The sequence below is a fragment of the Perca flavescens genome, chromosome 22 (assembly GCF_004354835.1).
Source record: "Perca flavescens isolate YP-PL-M2 chromosome 22, PFLA_1.0, whole genome shotgun sequence".
NCBI lineage: Eukaryota > Metazoa > Chordata > Actinopteri > Perciformes > Percidae > Perca > Perca flavescens.
Genome location: NC_041352.1, coordinates 2906160 through 2926158, shown reverse-complemented (window position 1 = coordinate 2926158; position 19999 = coordinate 2906160). Strand labels below are relative to the sequence as shown.

At 41.0% G+C, this 19999-nt stretch overlaps 1 protein-coding gene across 2 annotated transcripts in view; it reads left to right on the top strand.

Annotated features, from left to right (window-relative positions):
• The window catches only part of LOC114549238 (glycogen debranching enzyme), a 49971-nt gene extending 32629 nt beyond the window's left edge, over nt 1-17342 (top strand). For both annotated transcript variants that reach the window (XM_028569469.1, XM_028569468.1), the window contains exons 19-33: nt 41-175; nt 2378-2508; nt 2627-2763; nt 3783-3916; nt 4237-4412; nt 9045-9147; nt 10963-11188; nt 13174-13285; nt 13900-14035; nt 14314-14426; nt 14806-15017; nt 15886-15983; nt 16448-16535; nt 16623-16756; nt 16956-17342. In XM_028569469.1, the coding sequence (XP_028425270.1) occupies nt 41-175; nt 2378-2508; nt 2627-2763; nt 3783-3916; nt 4237-4412; nt 9045-9147; nt 10963-11188; nt 13174-13285; nt 13900-14035; nt 14314-14426; nt 14806-15017; nt 15886-15983; nt 16448-16535; nt 16623-16756; nt 16956-17088 (2068 nt within the window). In that variant the 3' untranslated portion in view covers nt 17089-17342. The remainder of the gene's footprint in view (nt 1-40; nt 176-2377; nt 2509-2626; nt 2764-3782; nt 3917-4236; nt 4413-9044; nt 9148-10962; nt 11189-13173; nt 13286-13899; nt 14036-14313; nt 14427-14805; nt 15018-15885; nt 15984-16447; nt 16536-16622; nt 16757-16955) is intronic.
• The last annotated feature ends 2657 nt before the right edge of the window (nt 17343-19999 follow it).

Below are 19999 nucleotides of genomic sequence, written 5' to 3'. Positions count from 1 at the left end.
GCCTGGCTTGGATCTACTTGTGTTCTGTCTTCTTCTACAGGGTGACTCCGGAGCCCAGGTCCCAGGAGCAGCTGGGGGCTCTGAGACACCACCTGATCCAGTTTAGTTCTCAGTACCAGACCGGCTCACTGGCTGAACACAGTACACCATCCATTCTCACCGCGCCGCTGAGGATGTTCGTATGCCTCAACAACTATCTATGTAGCCATCATAATGACTGTGCAACAAGTAGTTATCATCATGACTGTGCGGTAAAAGTATGAGTATTGGTGCAAGAATCTGATAAACTAAATTTAGAATGTTGATGTTGATGCATGACTTGGCAGATGACGAAACATGCAGGTACCCTTCACAATTGGAAAAATGTTTTGCGTACTGTTGATGTCAATGACATTTTTGTGGGTGACTGCAGAATGCAAAAGAGAACACGTAGTCTCATCAGTTGCCAAGTCCTTACGCTTTTTGGCAACAGGGAAAATGTAGCTGTGCAACAGTGATGATTCTTAATACGACTATTGTCATGAATCAAACTCTTAACAAGTGCCAATAATTGATTAGTTGTCGGTTTGAGTTGTTTTTGATTTTAATTGATTCTAGCTTCTAAAGTGTGAATATTTTCTAGTTTCTTCTCTCCTCTGTGACAGAATATATTTGAGTTGTGGGCAAAACAAGACATCTAAGGACATCATCTTGGGCTTTGGGAAACACTGATCCACATGTTTCACCATTTTCTGACATTTAATAGACCAAACAACTAATCGATTACTTCAACAAAATAATCAACAGTGAAAATAATCTTTAGTTGCAGCCCTACTCAAGGAGCAGATTCATTAATGTCCCCACCAGTTAAGGCGAGGTCATTGGAAAAACAAGCTACTAAAGATGTTTATTTTGTTGCTGTGTTTACCAATGTATCAAGATACAGCACTTATATATATTTGTGGGGAGAGTGTTGTATACCAGCAACATCTCACTGTCTCCCAAGAGTCGTCCTCCTGCTGTAATAGTGCTTTCAATAATCATTGTCATTCCCGCATTCACTTCATCAGGTGATCGGAGGATAAATGTGGAAACACAATCATGTGTTTCAATGATGTCAATGGACTTGTTGCACAACTACTGAAACACACCCATCATCAGTGTTTCCTTGAAGGGATTCTAAGAAATGTGTTGAATACATGTTGCAATTAACGTGAGAATGAAATTACCTGGTCTGGATAAGTGTATATCTTTCCTAACTCTAGAGGGATTTGTGCTGTGTTGATGACTCACCTCAGACTTGGTACGGTTTGACGATGGAAGACAGCCGATAACCCGGTCCTCCGGTGCTTTGGCCCTGCTCCCCTGCTCAGCCTCACCTGGCCAGCCCTGTTCTTCCTTGTTGTCATAGTTCTGATTTTAAAAGTGGGGTAGCTCATTCCGTCAGGTAGGAAATATCTATCAGAATGGACTACTTCCTCTTCAAATGTAGTTAAAAGTAGGGTAGCTCATTCTATCAGGTAGGAAATATCAATCAGAATGGACTACTTCCTCTATAAATGTAGTTAAAAGTAGGGTACCTGATTCTGTCAGGTAGGAAATATCAATCAGAATGGAAATCTTCCTCTATAAATGTAGTTAAAAGTTGAGTACCTGATTCTGTCAGGTAGGAAATATCAATCAGAATGGACTACTTCCTCTATAAATGTAGTTAAAAAGGTGTATACAAAAGTTTGTGTTGTGGGAAACACTAGTTGTTCAGTCATTGTGCTCAGTTGTGTGCTCTGTCGAGAGTCCTGTTCTCTAAATGGCCACCCCCACACACCTGTTGATTTGAGGTTATATCAACACACAACCTGTCCCATGTCACGTGTCAGTACTTTACCTATTGACTTACTACTCAAAAAACACGAACTGATAACATAACACGTGCCTTACAAACTGTTGTGCAGTACATGAGTTTCATGAGCCTTTATCCTGCGCATAGATGTATTTCTCCGTACCATGTTCATCTGCTTACTGTCTACTAGGTCTGCAAATAACAGTTATTTTCATTATCGATTAATCTGTGGATTATTTTCACAAACTATCGACTAGTTGTTTGCTCTAAAATATGAAAAAATTGTGAAAAAGGTTTTCAAAGCCCAAGATGACATCATCAAATGTCTTGTTTTGTCCACAACTCAAAGATATTCAGTTTACTGTCATAGAGGAGAGAAGAAACTAGAACACATTTAAGAAGCTGGAATCAGAGAACATAAAACAATGACTCAAACCGTCAGCCGATTATCAAAATAGTTGGCGATTAATTCAATAGATGACAACTAAGGGATTCATCTTAGCATTTCTACTGTCTACCTGTCAGTTCGTCACCACTGTCATGCTCTTACTTCCTCAGCATCATGTCAAAGCTGACTCTGGCTGACATGAACATGCTGCTGTACCGCTGTGATGCAGAGGAGAGAGAGGATGGGGGAGGATGCTACAACATCCCTTCATGGTTACCTCTCAACTATGGAGGCTTGCAAGGTATTTAAAAACACTAAACAAAAGCCACACAAGTTCAAGGTATGCACCAATATAATCATTCTCATTTATCCCAGAATGTATGCAGCGTGAATATTCATGCAGAGGTTGTGGTTCTTAGGGCTGATGTCAGTGATGGCAGAGATTCGTCCCAAGAATTATCTTGGTCATCCGCTCTGTGATAACCTGAGGCAGGGAGACTGGTTGATGGACTATGTCTCCGAAAGACTGTTGGCCAAAGGTGGAGCCGTGGGAGAGGTGAGCAACAGTCATGTTACCAATCGGGGCCAGACTTTATCTGGATAATGTCATGCCAAGTGTATCTAATGAAGGAAACTACTGCACTTTAAGTTACATGGAGATTCCGCTCAAAGCCAAACCAGTAAACACTTGAGCATGGAGCTATACTCTTGATCTTGGAAACAGTAGTGTTGCAAAATAATTTCAACGCATAGGGGTTAGGATATTAGCTTATCCTTACTTGTACACTAATCTGAGAATAAGCAAAATGTCAGTCTGTCACCAGTCCCCCAAGGATGTGCGCCTTTAAAGAAAATTGAACATAGCAGCTAAACAGTGGAATTGCAACTCCTAGCCCATCACGTGATGCTCTTTGGCCAAAAAGACTACATATACTCACAAAAAAGAAAGACACATCTGTAAATCAGTGGAAATCTTTTTTTTTTTTTTGAGCGCCACAACCCCCGGGAAATCACTCAAAGAAATTTGATCATTCAGTCCGATAACATTTGGAAAGTCTACATCCATTGGCTAAGCCCTACTTACCTATGCACAGTATTCTGCCAACAAACAACATGTCACTGATAACACCTGTATCATATGATCAATTTGCACTGAAATACAAAAAGAGGTGATCAAAGTCAAACGTGACAGGACAGAGCTTTAACTGCAGCTCAATCCCTGAGTCTGACTAATATCTGATTTGACAATGTAAATCGAAAGGATATAAAACAGGAGACAGGGCTGGCAGAGCAACGAGTCAAGCTTGTCAAACCGCTTTGTTGATCCAACCAGAGTTCATAAAAAAAAAAAAACATTAATGCAATACTTCACAGTTAGGCTGTTTTACCGGCCACAACTTAACTATTGAGATTCATAGTAATTTCATTATGAAGAGCATTCATATAAAAAAGTCTAAGAACTTGTCTGCATTAGTGTGGGTTTGGGTCTTGGAGCTGCTGAGTCATATGTGGTCTTTATGCAGTGCAATGCAGCAGAGAATCTGTGCACTGTTGATGTTGACCTTTGACCTACAGGTGGGCCAATGGTTCCAGGCCATGTTTGGCTACCTGAAGAACATCCCCCGCTACCTGGTGCCTTGCTACTTTGACTCCATCATCCAGGGAGCCTACACCAGCGCTCTAGAAGCCATTTTCAAATACATGTCAAGGTGTGTTGCTTTTTCATTTCTCTTTCCTTTCTCTAATGCTTTTTGATGGAGGGCTTAGTAAGGCTACATCTACAGTACACTACTATACGTTTTGGTTTAAAAAAGCGAATATCTATTGCTAAGTCCAGGCTTCGCATTTACACTAACACTGGAGTTTCCAAGTCCTTAAAACAGAGACATTTGGAAACACTGACCCATGCTTGGTATGAGAACTCTGGGGTTACTTTGTCATCTGGACGGACATGTCTTGAAATGAAAAATAATACTCATGCAATACTCATGACACACTGTGACAACTCTGTGTCCTCTGGCTACATTAGCTTTGTGCAGAATGGTTCCAGCCTGGTCAAACAGCTGGCGCTGGGTTCGGTGCAGATGTGTGGTGTGGGTCACAGTTGGGGTTTGCCCACACTCTCTCCTCACCTTAAAGATGTCCCATGCCACCTCAGTGAAGTCACTAACCAGGTGGAGCAGTGCTGTGTGGCACTGGCAGCAGGTATGAACTTGCTTTCTCATTTCATTAGATAAGATGAGGTGAGACAGGTGCATTTTAATCCTGAAACATTCTTGTAACCCATGCCACCCAAATAACATAGTGAAATTAATATATACATTACATTGTATACTAAATATATATGGTATTATAAATTATACAAAATACACAGGGGTGTCCCAACATCAGAATTGTTAGTCGAATCATGTTGGTGGAGGCGGGTGCAACCGTCGGTCATGGATCATAGAAAGTGAAACTTTAATTAGTCATGGGGCGTTTGGATTTATTTACTTACTTTAAAAAACATTTATTAAAAGCTTCAAAATTCCCTGACGAGACGAAACTGATTTAGAACGTTGCAGGGGAAAGTTGCAGCGGTCTGAACCGGCCCGGAGCGCCAGTAAGCACAGTATATGGTCTTGCAACTTAGAGAGTGAACAAAGAGCGCGAGCGTCGTTAAAACAAAGCAGGGAATCAGAGAAATAAAACGTTTTCGCCGATTCATTACTAGAAATGTAACTGTAGCAAGCATCTCACTATCACTAACGTTATCCACATTCATATTTAGACGCAACAAATGTTATCCAGCTACAATACAAGCCTGAAAGTCGAAAGTTAGAACAGAAGTACAAAGAGTCGTTGTGCTGCAAGTGGGTGCAAGTTTACACTTGTCTCGTCCAGAATCTTTGGTCTGAACTGGACTTTGGGCTTCGTCAATCAGGCTATTTCCTTCAAAGAATTGAATATTCGACTATTGGGGGTCACCCCTAATACACATACTAAAAATGCAGAAAAGCCTTCAGTGCTCTTCCTTCAATTAAGCAATCCTCTCCAGTTCTGATATAACTGATGCTATTACAACATCTATGCTAGCAACCATTGTTGTTTTGAACCAACAGTCTCTCTGTGTCTTTACACACCTAAACCACACCCAGAGCTGCCAGTAGCTCCTCACATGATGTTGACTGGTCAGTCAAAGTGGCTAAAACACTAATGCATTACAAAGCCTGACATGGTGGATTCTCCTGTGATCTCGTGATATTGCAAGAATCCAGCTGCTGTGTATTTTTATTTATTTTTTATCTTTATTTGACCAGGAAGAGACTCATTGAAATTAAAAATATCTTTTTCAAGAGTGTCCTGGCCAAGATAGGCAGCAGTACAACCACACATACAGTACATACAAACACAAAATACACAAAAACACTAGAAATATAAAACAACTGAAACAGCAAGTCCTTCAAAGTCAACCACAATCCTAAACACATCAGGCAAAACATCTACAGCCTGATGTGGCTGCCTCCAAGTCAATCAACACCAGTGAGACCAATGAGATCAGTAAGTTTTTAATGGATTTCTGTAACTTGTTCCATGTAGAGGGAGCAGCAAACTTAAAGGCCTTTTTCCCCAGCTCAGTTCTAACCTTTGGAACAGACAGAAGGAAAAGATCCTGGGAACGAAGATTGTAAGTCCCGGTACACTGTTAACAGTCTACACCAGACTATTACTATTTTTATGTTATTTTATTTAACCTTCATTTAACCAGGTAGGCTGATTGATAACAAATTCTAATTTGCAATGACGACCCGGTCAAGACAGAGCATAAACGTGCGAGACAACATAAAGTTACACATTAAATACGCAAAATATAAACATACATTATACAGTAAAGAATCAACCAAAAATGCAGGTCTAATGTAGAGTCAATAAACAGTTTTTGCAATGTAATGTCTAAGTTGTATGGCAATAACGCAATACAATACAGTAGAGTGTAGTACAGATATATGGTATGATTTAGTTATGGCACTTAGTGTTGCATCTATGTTACTACATTACTATGTTAATCTCATGTCAGTGTTTATATATTTTAACACTTCCAACAGTAACTTGGAAGTGCTTACTTCCAAACTTCTGTGAGACCTCGTAGTGGCAAATAATAGCTTCAAATACAAGTTCAAGTTTATATGTCCCACTCTCAACATATGTCTACATTGGGCAGTGAAATACAATACAGTACTTGACCAAGTGAAGCAAACATTGCTATGGATCCCCCTGCATCTCTAAACTGAACATTTATAAGGGTGAGAGAATGATTATATAGGGTATTTCACACTGTTCCTTAAGGTTTTCCTAATAGGGTATGTAACATTGGTTGGGCTGAAAATGGCCCAAGTGATTTTCTGTGGGCCATTAACTACCCTGTGAATATGGCCCTATTTTGAACAAGAGCTTTTCTTTCAAATATGGTATGCTCATGAATATTTAGAAGAGCTGTGCGCCGATTGGTTGAGCGACCCACATACGCATGCATTGGAGTCTCATATCACACACACACACACACACACACACACACACACACACACACACACACACACACACACACACACACACTGTCTGTTACATGCCCAGACATGCCCGGGCGCGAGCAGGCTGCAGCGGCTGTAGCTGAGACAAAATGTTTCGTCACTTTCATTATAACTAGTGTATTTGTAACGTTACCCTTGGGACATAAAAAACCTAAACCCTTTTCTCTGGGCCAGTAGGTTATTCTGTTGTACAGTCTGGAACACTGCATTTACGACCATGGTTCATTTTCAATATATTTGAAAAACTTCCAAACTTAGTTCTTTCTAAAGTCCTACATAGCGCAGCTCGTGTGTGAGATCATGACAGAGCTCCAGCTCAGCGGGTCTGTGAAGGGGGAGAGACCGGCAGGGAAGGCAGCAAACCCGGCCAGCAGCCACCACGTGTCCCGGCAGATTGTGGAGCTTGTGAAGTCCGACACTGTCTTACCAAATTTGCAATTAGAAAACGGCCCATATTTGAGCTTTACATAGTTGATTTCTTCCATTAAAAAGTCTCAGAAGTGAATTTAGTGGTAAAATAGCAGATGAACAATGTATACAATTTCAGAGATCTGTGTGACCTAGATTCAGAAGACTAGCTGACCTCAGGTCAGTTGTGTAGCCTATGTAAATGTTGGGGCGTGACAAAGACTAGAGACTAGAGCCAGATGAGGAGGAGTTGAGAAGTTGACCTCAACTTTTAGCTTTGTTGAGATTCGCCCGTTTTCAGCAGCAGTTTCAAATTGTGAGATTTGCAGAGGAAAGAGGTGTCAATGGGATTTTGAGGTTCTATGTATGTCCTATTTACCCACCAAACTGTCATTATTCAACTATAACAGGGTAAAATTGGTTTTGCATTCTATCACCCCTTTAAAGGATTCTAGAGTGGTCTATTTGCACTCGGAAGACGAACTTTCCGAGGTCAAAGTCGGACACACGCCCCCTGTGCATCAACAGTAGTGAAAGCTGTACTAACCTACAGTTATTAGCACTTCTGTCTTATTTGTGTCTCACTAAATCAGTCGTACAGTCCTGTCCAACTTCTATCAGTGGACATATTGTTACGCTGTTTGAATGCACAAAAAACTGCGTAATGGATAACTGGTATTGCTAATGATGGCTAACCTTGCTAGAGCTAACCCCACAATGAAAAATCTGACTTGTAAATGGATCGCATTCAACTTGGGTGTGACGTCATTCCCAGCTCCGGCTTCCGAGTTCCGAGGTGAATGGAACACATTAGCCTGGTGATATGCTATAGTTTTGTATAGTATGCTATGTCCTCTAACAGGTATTGTGTGTATCAAAAGCCTGACATATCTTATTCCTCTGTACCTTAGAGCTCCATTGTTGTTGTTAAATGCCACACCTTTGACCTGAGTGAAATGTTCATTCATTACCATGAACACACTCTGTAGTTTAGTTTAGATTCAATCGCCTCACACCGTCCTGTTGCCACAAATACTCACTACAGCACCAAATGTGGATAACTGCTACAGCCAATGCTAATAATCCCCAACAAATGCATCATTTTCTCCTCTTTGAGTCCCATTTGCTAGAAATGTCAGCCATTTTAGAATATCGCTGAGTGTTTTACTATACAAATTAAACCATGTATTTGTAAGCCGTTCTTAAAGATTTAAGTCTTCAGTAGACAGAGTGGAGAAGTCAGAAAGAATTAAGAGACGGACTTACACATAAGAAACATACATCTAAACACCAGCATTATCTTTTAATAGTATTGATATAAACTTTGCAAGGCACAGCATGTAGGTTCTATCTAACGTTTGGTTCATAAAATAAATAGTATTACATAGGCCATAAATAAGTCCGTAAAATAACAGAAAAAGTTATTCAACTTTGTGTTGTGGCTACAGTAAATATACATTTCTGTTATTCAAAATTCTCTCATACAAAGCTGCCCAGTTAGTAAACTTCTGAACACTTCCGTAATGCCAAAAAAGCAACAACCGTCACAAAAGCAACAAAAACACTGGGAAAAGCTTCAAAAAGTTTGAAAAAACCCAGACAAAAATGTCATTAAAAAAATGTTGAAAAAAAAGCAGCAAAAACTTAAAAAAAACCTTCGACAACGGTAACTTCTTTACTCTCCTAAAACCCACCACCGTGGCTGACAAAAGTTGTCGGAGCACAAATGATGCAAAAACTGTGAATCACGTTCTACGGACAATGCTTGTTAAAATATAATCATGTTAATACACAGATATTTCTTAGATTGTACCCAGACCGACTTTTGCCCTCAGGTAATGGTTGTTTGTCTTTCCTTCAGGTCTACCTCACTTTTGTACTGGGGTGTTACGTTGTTGGGGCCGTGACACCTTCATTTCCCTGAGAGGCCTGCTGTTGCTGACTGGCAGACACCTGGAGGCTCGGTGAGTCCACCACACAGCTCCACCAGAGGGGAGAATATGGGCTTCGAGACCTTTAGGGCTTTGAGACCTTTAGGGCTTCGAGGCCTCTAGGTCTTCGAGGCCTTTAGGGCTTCGGCTTCAAAGGCCTTTAGGACTTCGAGACCTTTAGGGCTTCGAGACCTTTAGGACTTTGAGATCTCCACCTATCTTGCGAGTCTGTTTGCTTCATCATTGAACAAATTCTAAATGGAGGTTCTTGGGGTAACGCCCAGGAAATCTTGAGCATCAACCACTTAATTTCCTGCTTGTGGTGAAATTTTCTGTAACAATTTGGGCTTTTTCTGCATTAAGTTATGGTGCAAATGTCTTTATTCATGTAATTTTTTTTTTTTTTAATTATCTTTTACGTAATTAGGTGGCATTTTAGAGGAATTGTTTAATTATGTTGGTCAACCTGCTCTCACATGACCAGACTGTATTATTGACTGTATTATTATCTATTGACTTCCAAAGAGTCTAGTGGCTTAGTGATAAAAATTGTATACAGATGTGTAACTTTACATCACATGATTGCAAAGTATCAATACTGGAGCATCCACAACATGTCATCTGAGGTCCTGTTTTTAACACCTGTCCTGTGTTATCTGATCACAAAGGGGATAGCTCTAAGTCTAAATGTCTCTGTGTTTATGTTCCGGTGCTCTGCACATATCTGAAACCTGTCTGCCTGCTCTTTTCTCTGACTCTTTGGAGCTTTGTTTCCCACTGTAGCCTGGAACATATAATAATAATAGTCTGTTGTTGCTATTTAGAAGCCAACGAGCCCTGGGTGACCTGCCAAAGGAGCTGATCTCATTTACATGAGTCAGTGTCTTTGTAAATAACCCTCTGAAATTGCAAAACTGCAACAAGTCCGCTTTTTTCCACTGGATTTTTTAAAAAGCCGTTTCAATTTAGCATTGCCCCTTTCATATGCTATTTATACTAAAATGGACTTTGCCTAAACACATACAATATTGTGTGTTGTAAGCACCGTTGATAAAAGGTCACTAGCAGATATCAACAAACCAGTGCACTTAGTGCAGTATTGTGATGTACAGTAACAACATAGTTCATTATATATTTTAATGGGACAACACTGAAGAAATTACACTTTGCTACAATGTAAAGTATTAAGTGTACAGCTTGTATAACAGTGTAAATGTGCTGTCCCCTCAAAATAACTCAACACACAGCCATTAATGTCTAAACCGCTGGCAACAAAACCCCTATGTTAAATTCCCATAGAGGCAGGCAGATGTTTATTTTTAAAGGCCAGTTATTTCATGGATCCAGGATACTATGCATCCTGATAAAGTTCCCTTGGCTTTTGGAATTAAAATAGCCCCACATCATCACATACCCTTCACCATACCTAGAGATTGGCATGTGGTACTTTCCATAAAGTCATCTCTCAATGCAAATCAAACCAGCTATTAGGCTAACCTAACCACCAAAACAAGTTCCTTCCCGAGGCTATTTTGCAGAGTGACGTTGCTTCATATGACGCTTAGCGCTGCCCAAGACGATTGTGATTGTTTAAAGAAATGCCAATAAACCAGAGCACGTTTTTCTCCCATCCCGGAATGCTGGGTGGACTAGCCAGACCTTCCTCCGCATAGCTGTGGAGGAGGGTCTGGCAAAGACTATTTATAGCCTAAACTAATTTGTAATGCCCATCCCTGGATGGGCCTTAAAAACTCAAACAACTCAACAATAGATGCATACATTAAAATTCAAAACTCAGAACTCATCAAGAAAATACAGATTATTAAACCACTGTCCTGATTGTCACAGGAACATCATCCTGGCCTTTGCAGGCACACTGCATCACGGCCTGATACCCAGCCTGCTGGGCCAGGACAGCAGTGTGCGCTACAACTGCAGGGATGCTGTGTGGTGGTGGCTGCAGTCTATCCAGGAGTACTGCACACTAGTACCAAACGGTGTTTCCATCCTCAAGTGTCCTGTCCAAAGGATGTACCCCACCGACATGTCTGGGACTCAGCCTACTGAAGCCTGGGTAGGACTGTGTGCTGTATTCTAATTGGTTCTCAACGTGAGCGAGAGCCACTGCTGATCAAATCCATACGAGCCTAAGCGCTAAAATTACCTTTTTTAATATATTAGCATCTCATCAGAATAGCAGCGTCCTCACAAGGGCGGAGATCAAGCTAGGAGAAGACACATAAAACACTTAGACCACCGATCGAAAGTTGCTGGCAAAAGCTATCTCACTGAATCGAGCCGTAGCGTAGTTTACCACAGAGGTGAATGGACGAACTGGCAAAGATTGGTTGCGGAGCTGGAGTTTATCACAGAGCAGTTTGATCGTACCCTGGAAATCCAGTTCTCGCGAGAGCACAATTTGAATTCAGCGAGTCGCTCTGGCATTCAGTAATGATGCTCATTAACTATGCCCTTGTAGCCGAGCTGCACCAATCACATCGGTATATCTGATATAGGCGGGACAGAGGCGAGCTAAACAGATGACGACAGCGCTGCAACATCAAAGTCATTAGTAAACATTGCAAGATGGCTACAGATGAACCAGTTGTTTGAAACGGCTTTGGCCACAATGAACGAGTTAGACTTGGCTTTTTATCTGAAAGAGGAAGAGAATGTAAATGGAGTATTTATATAGCGCTTTTCTAGTTTTAATGATTACTCAAAGCGCTTTACATAGTACAGGAACCATTCACACACTGTCACCGAGGCTGCCATACAAGGTGCCACCTGCTCATCAGATAAACATTCACACACATTTACACTCCGATGGCGCAGCATCGGGGGCAACTCGGGGTTCAGTGTCTTGCCCAAGGACACTTCGGCATGGGACTGCAGGGCCAGGGATCGAAACACTAACCTTCCGATTGGCAGGCGACCACTCTACCACTGAGCCACAGCCGCAGACAGCACTCCAAGAGTTTAATCTACCAGTTAGCTCCGCTGGTAGCTAAGAGTTTAATCTACCAGTTAGCTCCACTGGTAGCTAAGAGTTTAATCTACCAGTTAGCTCCGCTGGTAGCTAAGAGTTTAATCTACCAGTTAGCTCCACTGGTAGCTAAGAGTTTAATCTACCAGTTAGCTCCGCTGGTAGCTAAGAGTTTAATCTAACAGTTAGCTCCGCTGGTAGCTAAGAGTTTAATCTACCAGTTAGCTCCGCTGGAAGCTAAGAGTTTAATCTACCAGTTAACTCCGCTGGAAGCTAAGAGTTTAATCTTCCAGTTAGCTCCGCTGATAGCTAAAAGTTTAATCTAACAGTTAGCTCCACTGGTAGCCAAGAGTTTAATCTACAAGTTAACTCCGCTGGTAGCTAAACGTATGGGGCTCTGGGTACGTCACCCCTTGTATTGTTGTGATTGGTCATAGTGTTATCCAATTGCGTGCAGTGAGATTTTTAAATTCATGCTTGGTGCCGCCCATCGAGTTGGGCCATTTTCATTACTCATTGCCAGGCCCTTAATCTTTCAGATTTGGGTGCAGATTTCCAGGCTAGGTTGATTGTGGGATGAGCTTCAGGTGTGAGACAATGCCGGGGATCAGGTGAGGGGAGCGAGTGGAGCTTGAAAGTCCCGCCCCGAAACACACACAGACTAGACAGAACATGACAAACAATGACAGACAGAAACAGCAGGGAGGGGAACCAGAGGAAACAAAAGGGATGAGAGAGAAACACAGCCAGACCATGACATGTGGACATGAAGATTGCGGTTATGACCTTATACCGTTTTTGATCAAATTCGAGATATGATGTTGACATGGCACACAGAGGAATCATGTTATTAACATCCGTACAGGCTCACTGACAGCTGTTTGCTCTCATTATAAAAGTAGACTTTAAAGGTATGAACTGCCATAAAGAAATTTTCAGTTGCCATTATATTCATAACAAACATAAATACTAAATAAAATCCCTTCGCAGTATTGTAAGTCCTTTGGATCAGATTTGTTTTTTTGTAATAATCATATCACACAGCGAATTTGAACTGTGTGTTTTTTCTTCAGGATCAGCCGCTGTATGATGTGATCCAGGAGGCCATGCAGAGTCACATGCAGGGTATCTCGTTCAGAGAGTTCAACGCTGGGCCACAGTTGGACAGCAATATGAATGATGAAGGTATTTCCAAGCACTCATTAAGAATACTGCTTACTGATTCTTACATAAAGAAGATCTAGCTAACTCAGGTCACACCAGGCTTCTTCCAGGAACCTGGGTATTGGCACAGTCAGCGGACACACTTCTTTCCATACAAAATACAATCTGCAGGGTCTGCATACACAGAAATGTTCCACATATTTGTTCTATGGTGCTCTATGCTCTATGGGCAGAGCATGCTCACCAGATTCATAATGCCAGCTAACTTCCAGGATGGCGCTATCAACAAATTCTCACTCTCCCATTATGTAAAATAAGGAAGCTTTTGGCGTTTGTTATTCACGCTAAAAGTCTCCTTTAGCGTCGGGACTCTTGACATCACGCTCTTGGTCAGGGCGTACTGACTGACAGTTAGGTTTAGGAAAAGATGGTGGGTGGGGTAACAAATTGTACGTTTAAGTGACATGCGGTAAAGAAACGAGACACAAAACCCGGTCTACTGGGTCAAAGTCCTGTGTTGTTTGACCCATCCACCCCCCCCACCACCCACCCACCAATCTCCTAACATGAACAGGTTTTTAAGTAAACAGGAGAATAATTATTTCCTTTATATAAGTAAACCTTTGCACCACCAGGATTTAACGTAGAGGCCGGAGTGGACCAGACCACTGGCTTCACCTACGGAGGAAATCGCTTCAACTGTGGAACTTGGATGAACAAGATGGGTGAGAGTGAGAAGGCACACAACAAGGGAATACCTGCTACACCCAGGTACAGTTCCTCCATCTTTGTTTGTTTAGCAAACATCCATCATTATTCATGCAAGCAGCATCGGTACAATGAGTAAAACTTACAACTTGCATGTTAGGTTCATGACATCAGTAAGATGGCCGGTAGAGGAACAACCCACACAGATCAATATTTTTACTTAGTTACAACTTTTTCAGCCTTGTTACTTCTAGCTTGCACCAACTCTTTGTATGTGTGTGTGTGTGTGTGTGTGTGTGTGTGTGTGTGTGTGTGTGTGCGTGTGTGTGCGTGTGATCCAGGGATGGCTCTGCAGTGGAGATAGTGGGCCTCTGTAAATCTACTGTACGCTGGATTGTGAAGCTCCACAACGATGGGCACTTCCCCTATGCAGCAGTCAACATTCCCAGAGAAGGTACAGTCACATATTACATGCACTCCGTAACAGTCTTATAGTGCAGAAGACTGGCCATAGTTTTTGTAGTATTTACCATAGCAGTTCTAAATGGGCTTTCAGTGGTTTAGATAAGAATCAAATGATCCCCTCCTGCTTAAACTACCAATAGTTTAAGCAGGAGGGGATCATTTGATTCTTATTTAAACCAATCTTATTTAAATCTTATTTAATGACACTAAATCACTTCGTAGTAACTAAGCAGTTGCAGGAAGCATCTCCAGTTTACAGCTGTTCTTCCTATTAGTGTTTGTGGCAATTTAACTTTACAGATGGGATTTTACAGTCTCTACAACCATCTTTAAACCACGTCTTGTTCATCCTAAATGTTTGATTTCAGGACAGACATATTCTGTGTCGTATGTGGAGTGGGATCTTAAGATCCAAGAGAACTTTGAGAAGAAGTTCTACATTTCCCATGATCCCCAGGACCCTGAGGAGAAACAACCTAAGCTGGTCCACAAAAGAGGCATCTACAAGGACAGTTTAGGGGCTTCCAGCCCCTGGTGTGACTACCAGCTCCGGCCTAACTTCCCTATTGCCATGATGGTGGTAAGTAGCTACAGTCACTGTGCCAGAGTGTACATTTAGGTAACAAAAAAGGTTTTACTTTTTGTTAAGGTTCCATTTACCCCGAGAGGTTTTAGCCATCCCCAAAGGAAAATCACCAGCACCAAAATTACAAGAATTAATATAATACCAGGATTTGCTAAAAATGAGTGAAGGAAATTTAATGTTTTCAACATTGCTAATTAATCAACATTTCATATCCTATGCTGCCCATCTCATTTTCAATTCTTGTTTTAAAGTTTTTTTATATATATATATATATATATATATATATATATATAAATAAATGTTGAATATTAATGAATTTGATAATGGCTTTAAAATAATTTGGATTAGATAAGCAGATTTGAAACTGGATTCACATTTGATAAAATCATAATAGGCACCAGCGCAGGTCTTTCAGCCCGAGCTGGGATTTGGTGAATGTGTTGCACTCATGTGTCACAATAATTAATGGGAGCAAATGATACATTAATACCATGAGACTTGTTATTAAAACATGTTACACCTTTGATTCCAAATGTAGTTTCCAATGCATATACTGTATACAGTATGTGCTAGCCAGCCAAAAACAAAAATAAAGTACTGTATAGTAAGAAAGTCTAGTTAATCCAGTCAACGTTATTTGAAGTTACGGTAAAAGTGTAGTTTTAGGTGAAAATACTGTATGTCATATTTTTCATGAATAAATATAAATATTGTATAATTATACGTCAATAAAAATATTTAGTATGTGTAATGTTTTATCATGAGTAGGTACATGATTTGTGTGTGTGTGTGTGTGTGTGTGTGTGTGTGTGTGTGTGTGTGTGTGTGTGTGTGTGTGTGTGTGTGTGTGTGTGTGTTGCAGGCTCCTGAGCTGTTTACTGTGGAAAAAGCCTGGGAGGCTCTGGGTGTGGCTGAGAAGAAGCTGTTGGGTCCCCTGGGGATGAAGACCTTGGACCCTGAGTTAGTTGCCTTCTTGAGTGCTGAAGGCTGTTTGGCTTTGGATGGTTAGGGGTGGGGGGTGCAGCTCCAGCCTCTTGTTGACTTTGCACTCTATCTAGTAGTTCAGGTTTTAAAAGGTGTACTTACAAATGTTTGTGTGATGGGAAAACAAGAAAGGCAAAGTCTTTTCTGTCAGAAAGATAAGATAAGAAAAACTTTATTGTCTGTCACATGAGACGGACAATCCTCTGAGCTGAAGATGCAAAAACACCCATCGTCAGAGAATCCAGTCCAGTCGTCCTACAGAACCTGTGTTAAAGTGTCAAAAACATAAGTGGTGTTAAAATGAATTTGCATTGTTCAAAATCAGCATTTAGGAGCAAGATCATTGTCAAAGAACATGCGGGGTGCTTCAATACAAGATGTGATTGTAGGCGATCGATCTAAGACAGGTGATGTTCTCCTTCTACCTTGTTATTCTGCAGTGACATGGTGTACTGTGGCGTCTACGACAACAACCTGGATAATGATAACTTCAACCGAGCCAAGGGCTTCAACTATCATCAAGGGCCAGTAAGCAAGTGTACAGTAACCCCCTCCACAACAGCAGAAAGTCCAGCTGCCATTTAGAAGCGCTGACACCTTTTTCCCCTCTTCCAGGAATGGTTGTGGCCCGTCGGCTACTTCCTGCGAGCCAAACTGTACTTTGCCAAGAAAATGGGAAAGCAGACGTATGACGAAACTGTTAACCTGGTGAAAAACATTCTGTCTCGTCACGCTGTGCACTTGGAGAGGTATTAACAATCAACATGTTATTGCTGTGACTGAAATTCTTACCTGGCAGTAGCATGTTTAACTTAGTGTATCGTGAAGAACCACTGGTAGGACCCACAAAGGTAGAAAATCAATGAAAAGTATTGATTCCCATTAATGAATCTGTTTCAACCATGTTTGTGATAAATGGCCACTTTGCTCTCCACCGTCTTCCTCTAGGTCACTTTGGAAGGGTCTTCCTGAGCTGACCAATGAGAATGGCCAGCACTGCCTGTTCAGCTGTGAGTGCCAAGCCTCATCCATGGCTACCATCCTGGAGGTTCTGTATGACCTTTTACCCCAACAACCTTAACAGCCCCATCAAGAGTGACCTCCACCAGCCTACACCAATACAACGCCTACTCTAAATCCTAAACGAGCTGCAAAGTGTATGAAAAGCTCACTGACAATTAACCATATGCTATTTGTCATTTCCTACTGCATAACTATGCACAATGTTTCCCTGAGAGCAGGGTGTAGAGTTGGGTATCAAACACCACTTATGCATCTGAATTAACACATTCATAAGAATTCAAGGATTCCTGAATAAACAGCATTTTCACTTGTGCTTATTGATTCCTGAAAGAAATTCTAGACCGACTTTGCCTCCTTTTACTGTAACAATAATTAATGTGCTTAACTACTTTGCATAATTTGTGTGTACCCAGAGGATTAAAAAGTGTATCACCTCAGTGTTAGAGGAGGGCTGAAGCATTCCTGGAAAACATGGGAATATCATCTATGAGAACTCAGTCTCCTGCTGGCCTTACACACTGACGTATTGCCCCAACGTTCATGGACTTCCTTGCGTCTTAATACGATAAGATATAGAACCTAAAATCAACAAGAACTGGAATCAATATGTTGAAAGATACTACATTCTAACTTATATCCAACAAAAAAAAACAAAGAAATGTGGTACCTGCATAGCCATTGTTTTACCATGGCATTACCATTAATAATTTAGATGTTGATATAATGTACCAATAAAAGCACATCAAATGTACCATTTGATGTGCTTTTATTTATTTCATGATTTAAAAAAAGAACCACCTACAACATTGAGTGGTTCTCAAACCATGTGTCATGGAAGCTCATTAGGGTACATCTTTTACTGAATAGGGAGTCACACTCAGATTGTCTGGTGTAGTAAGTGATTGAAATAAAAATGTACAAACTACTTCATGGCTGGTTAAAGCTCCAGTGGGTAGAATGCAAAAAAACGCCAGAATTTGAAATAGAGTGAGACCTCTTCCTACAGCTTTCCTTCTCACCTCTTTGTCATACGGGCAATGCATGTGCAGAACAGCCAATAAGAACACTTTCTCTCTCTCTGAAATAACCTGTGATTGGCTACACTGTCCCTTGACTAGATTATCTGAAACCTGAATACAGAGCCAAGATGAGGTGTAGAAGTCTAGTTTTCTCTCAGACGACTTGAATTACAACATGTTGATGGATTATTATGGAATTTTTTTCCCAACAATGCCAACAATAAAGACTTTTGATGCCTGAAAATTGAGCTTCTCACAGGAAGAGAGGAACCGCTCATTTACACATGCTGTTAAAAATTAATTATGGAACTGACCATATTCAACATTTTATTTCATGTAATAAATAAAAAAAACAAAAATTGCAAAGCACAGGTGTCTTTTTTTACTATAATCAATAATCCGGTAAAGGCGATATTACCCACAGCGTAAGCATATCTACTGTAACCTCAAGTTCAATTAATGTGGTTTGGATATTTCAAACTTATAAACTAGGACAAACAAGTTCAGACATGTTTTTTTTACCACTAGTACCAACAGTGTTTTGATTCTGCCTAGACATTCAGCCGCTTGTCCATACGCCCCAGGCGAATCGCATCGCAAGCTCTCTGTCTACCCCTACCCCTTCATCTTACCCCTAGCCCTTGTCCCTCGAAACAGAGTGGTAAGGGCTAGGGGTGAAAACATACTCCTATGAAATGTGACACCACACTTGCTTACGGTTACGTCATCATACATCGTTGCTAGCTGGCTGCTACATCACCAGAGGCGACAAGTATTGATCACAAACTTCCAAGATGCCGTCTGCAAGTGTGTATGTCGATTGCGTGGGTTTTGACAACAGTGTCTGTATATACAGTATATCACAAAAGTGAGTACACCCCTCACATTTTAGTAAATATTTCATTATATATTTTAATGGGACAACACTGAAGAAATTACACTTTGCTACAATGTCAAGTATTAAGTGTACAGCTTATATAACAATATAAATGTGCTGTCCCCTCAAAATAACTCAACACAGCCATTAATGTCTAAACTGCTGGCAACAAAAGTCAGTACACCCCTATGTTAAATTCCCATAGAGGCAGTCAGATTTTTATTTTTAAAGGCCAGTTATTTCATGGATCCAGGATACTATGCATCCTGATAAAGTTCCTTTGGCCTTTGGAATTAAAATCATCACATACCCTTCACCATACCTAGAGATTGGCATGGGGTACTTTCCATAAAATCATCTCTCAATGCAAATCAAACCAGCTATTAGGCTAACTGAAATAAAACCATGCCAATCTCTAGGTATGGTGAAGGGTATGTGATGATGTGGGGCTATTTTAATTCCAAAGGCCAAGGGAACTTTATCAGGATGCATAGTTGTTGCTATCACCTAGCAACTGTCTGTAAGTGAGGAAAGTTGTGAAAGGTGAAATTTTCAGAGGAATCATAGCCAAATCAGTCCAATACATTGATGCCATCAACACAAAGTTTAGGAGTGCAATACTAATGATTAAGTTTGAAGTTCCTATGCCGTGACGTTTCCAGTCTACGGTTCAGACTCAAACACATGGCGCTGAAGCAGACCTGTGCGTCGCTTAGTGTCCACTCTCGCTGTAATAATAGAGACTTCCGTGGTCTGTGCAGCTTTAGGTTTATAAAGGACTCTGCTGTGGTCATGCTTCGGCAGATGTGACGTGTTTGCGCTAGTGATGGTCAAATGAAGCTTCGCGAACCAGTGTCTTTACTTTCTGAGCTCACTAGATGGCGCTCTCTTAAAAAAAAAGGTTAAAGGGGTGATATAATGCAAAACCGATTTTACCCTGTCATAGTTGAATAACGACAGTTCGGTGGGTAAATAGGACATACATAGAAGCTCAAAGTCCCACTGATACCCCTTTACTATGAGAATTTCAAGTTGACGTCAACCTCCCAAAAAACGGAACCTTTGTTAGCCCA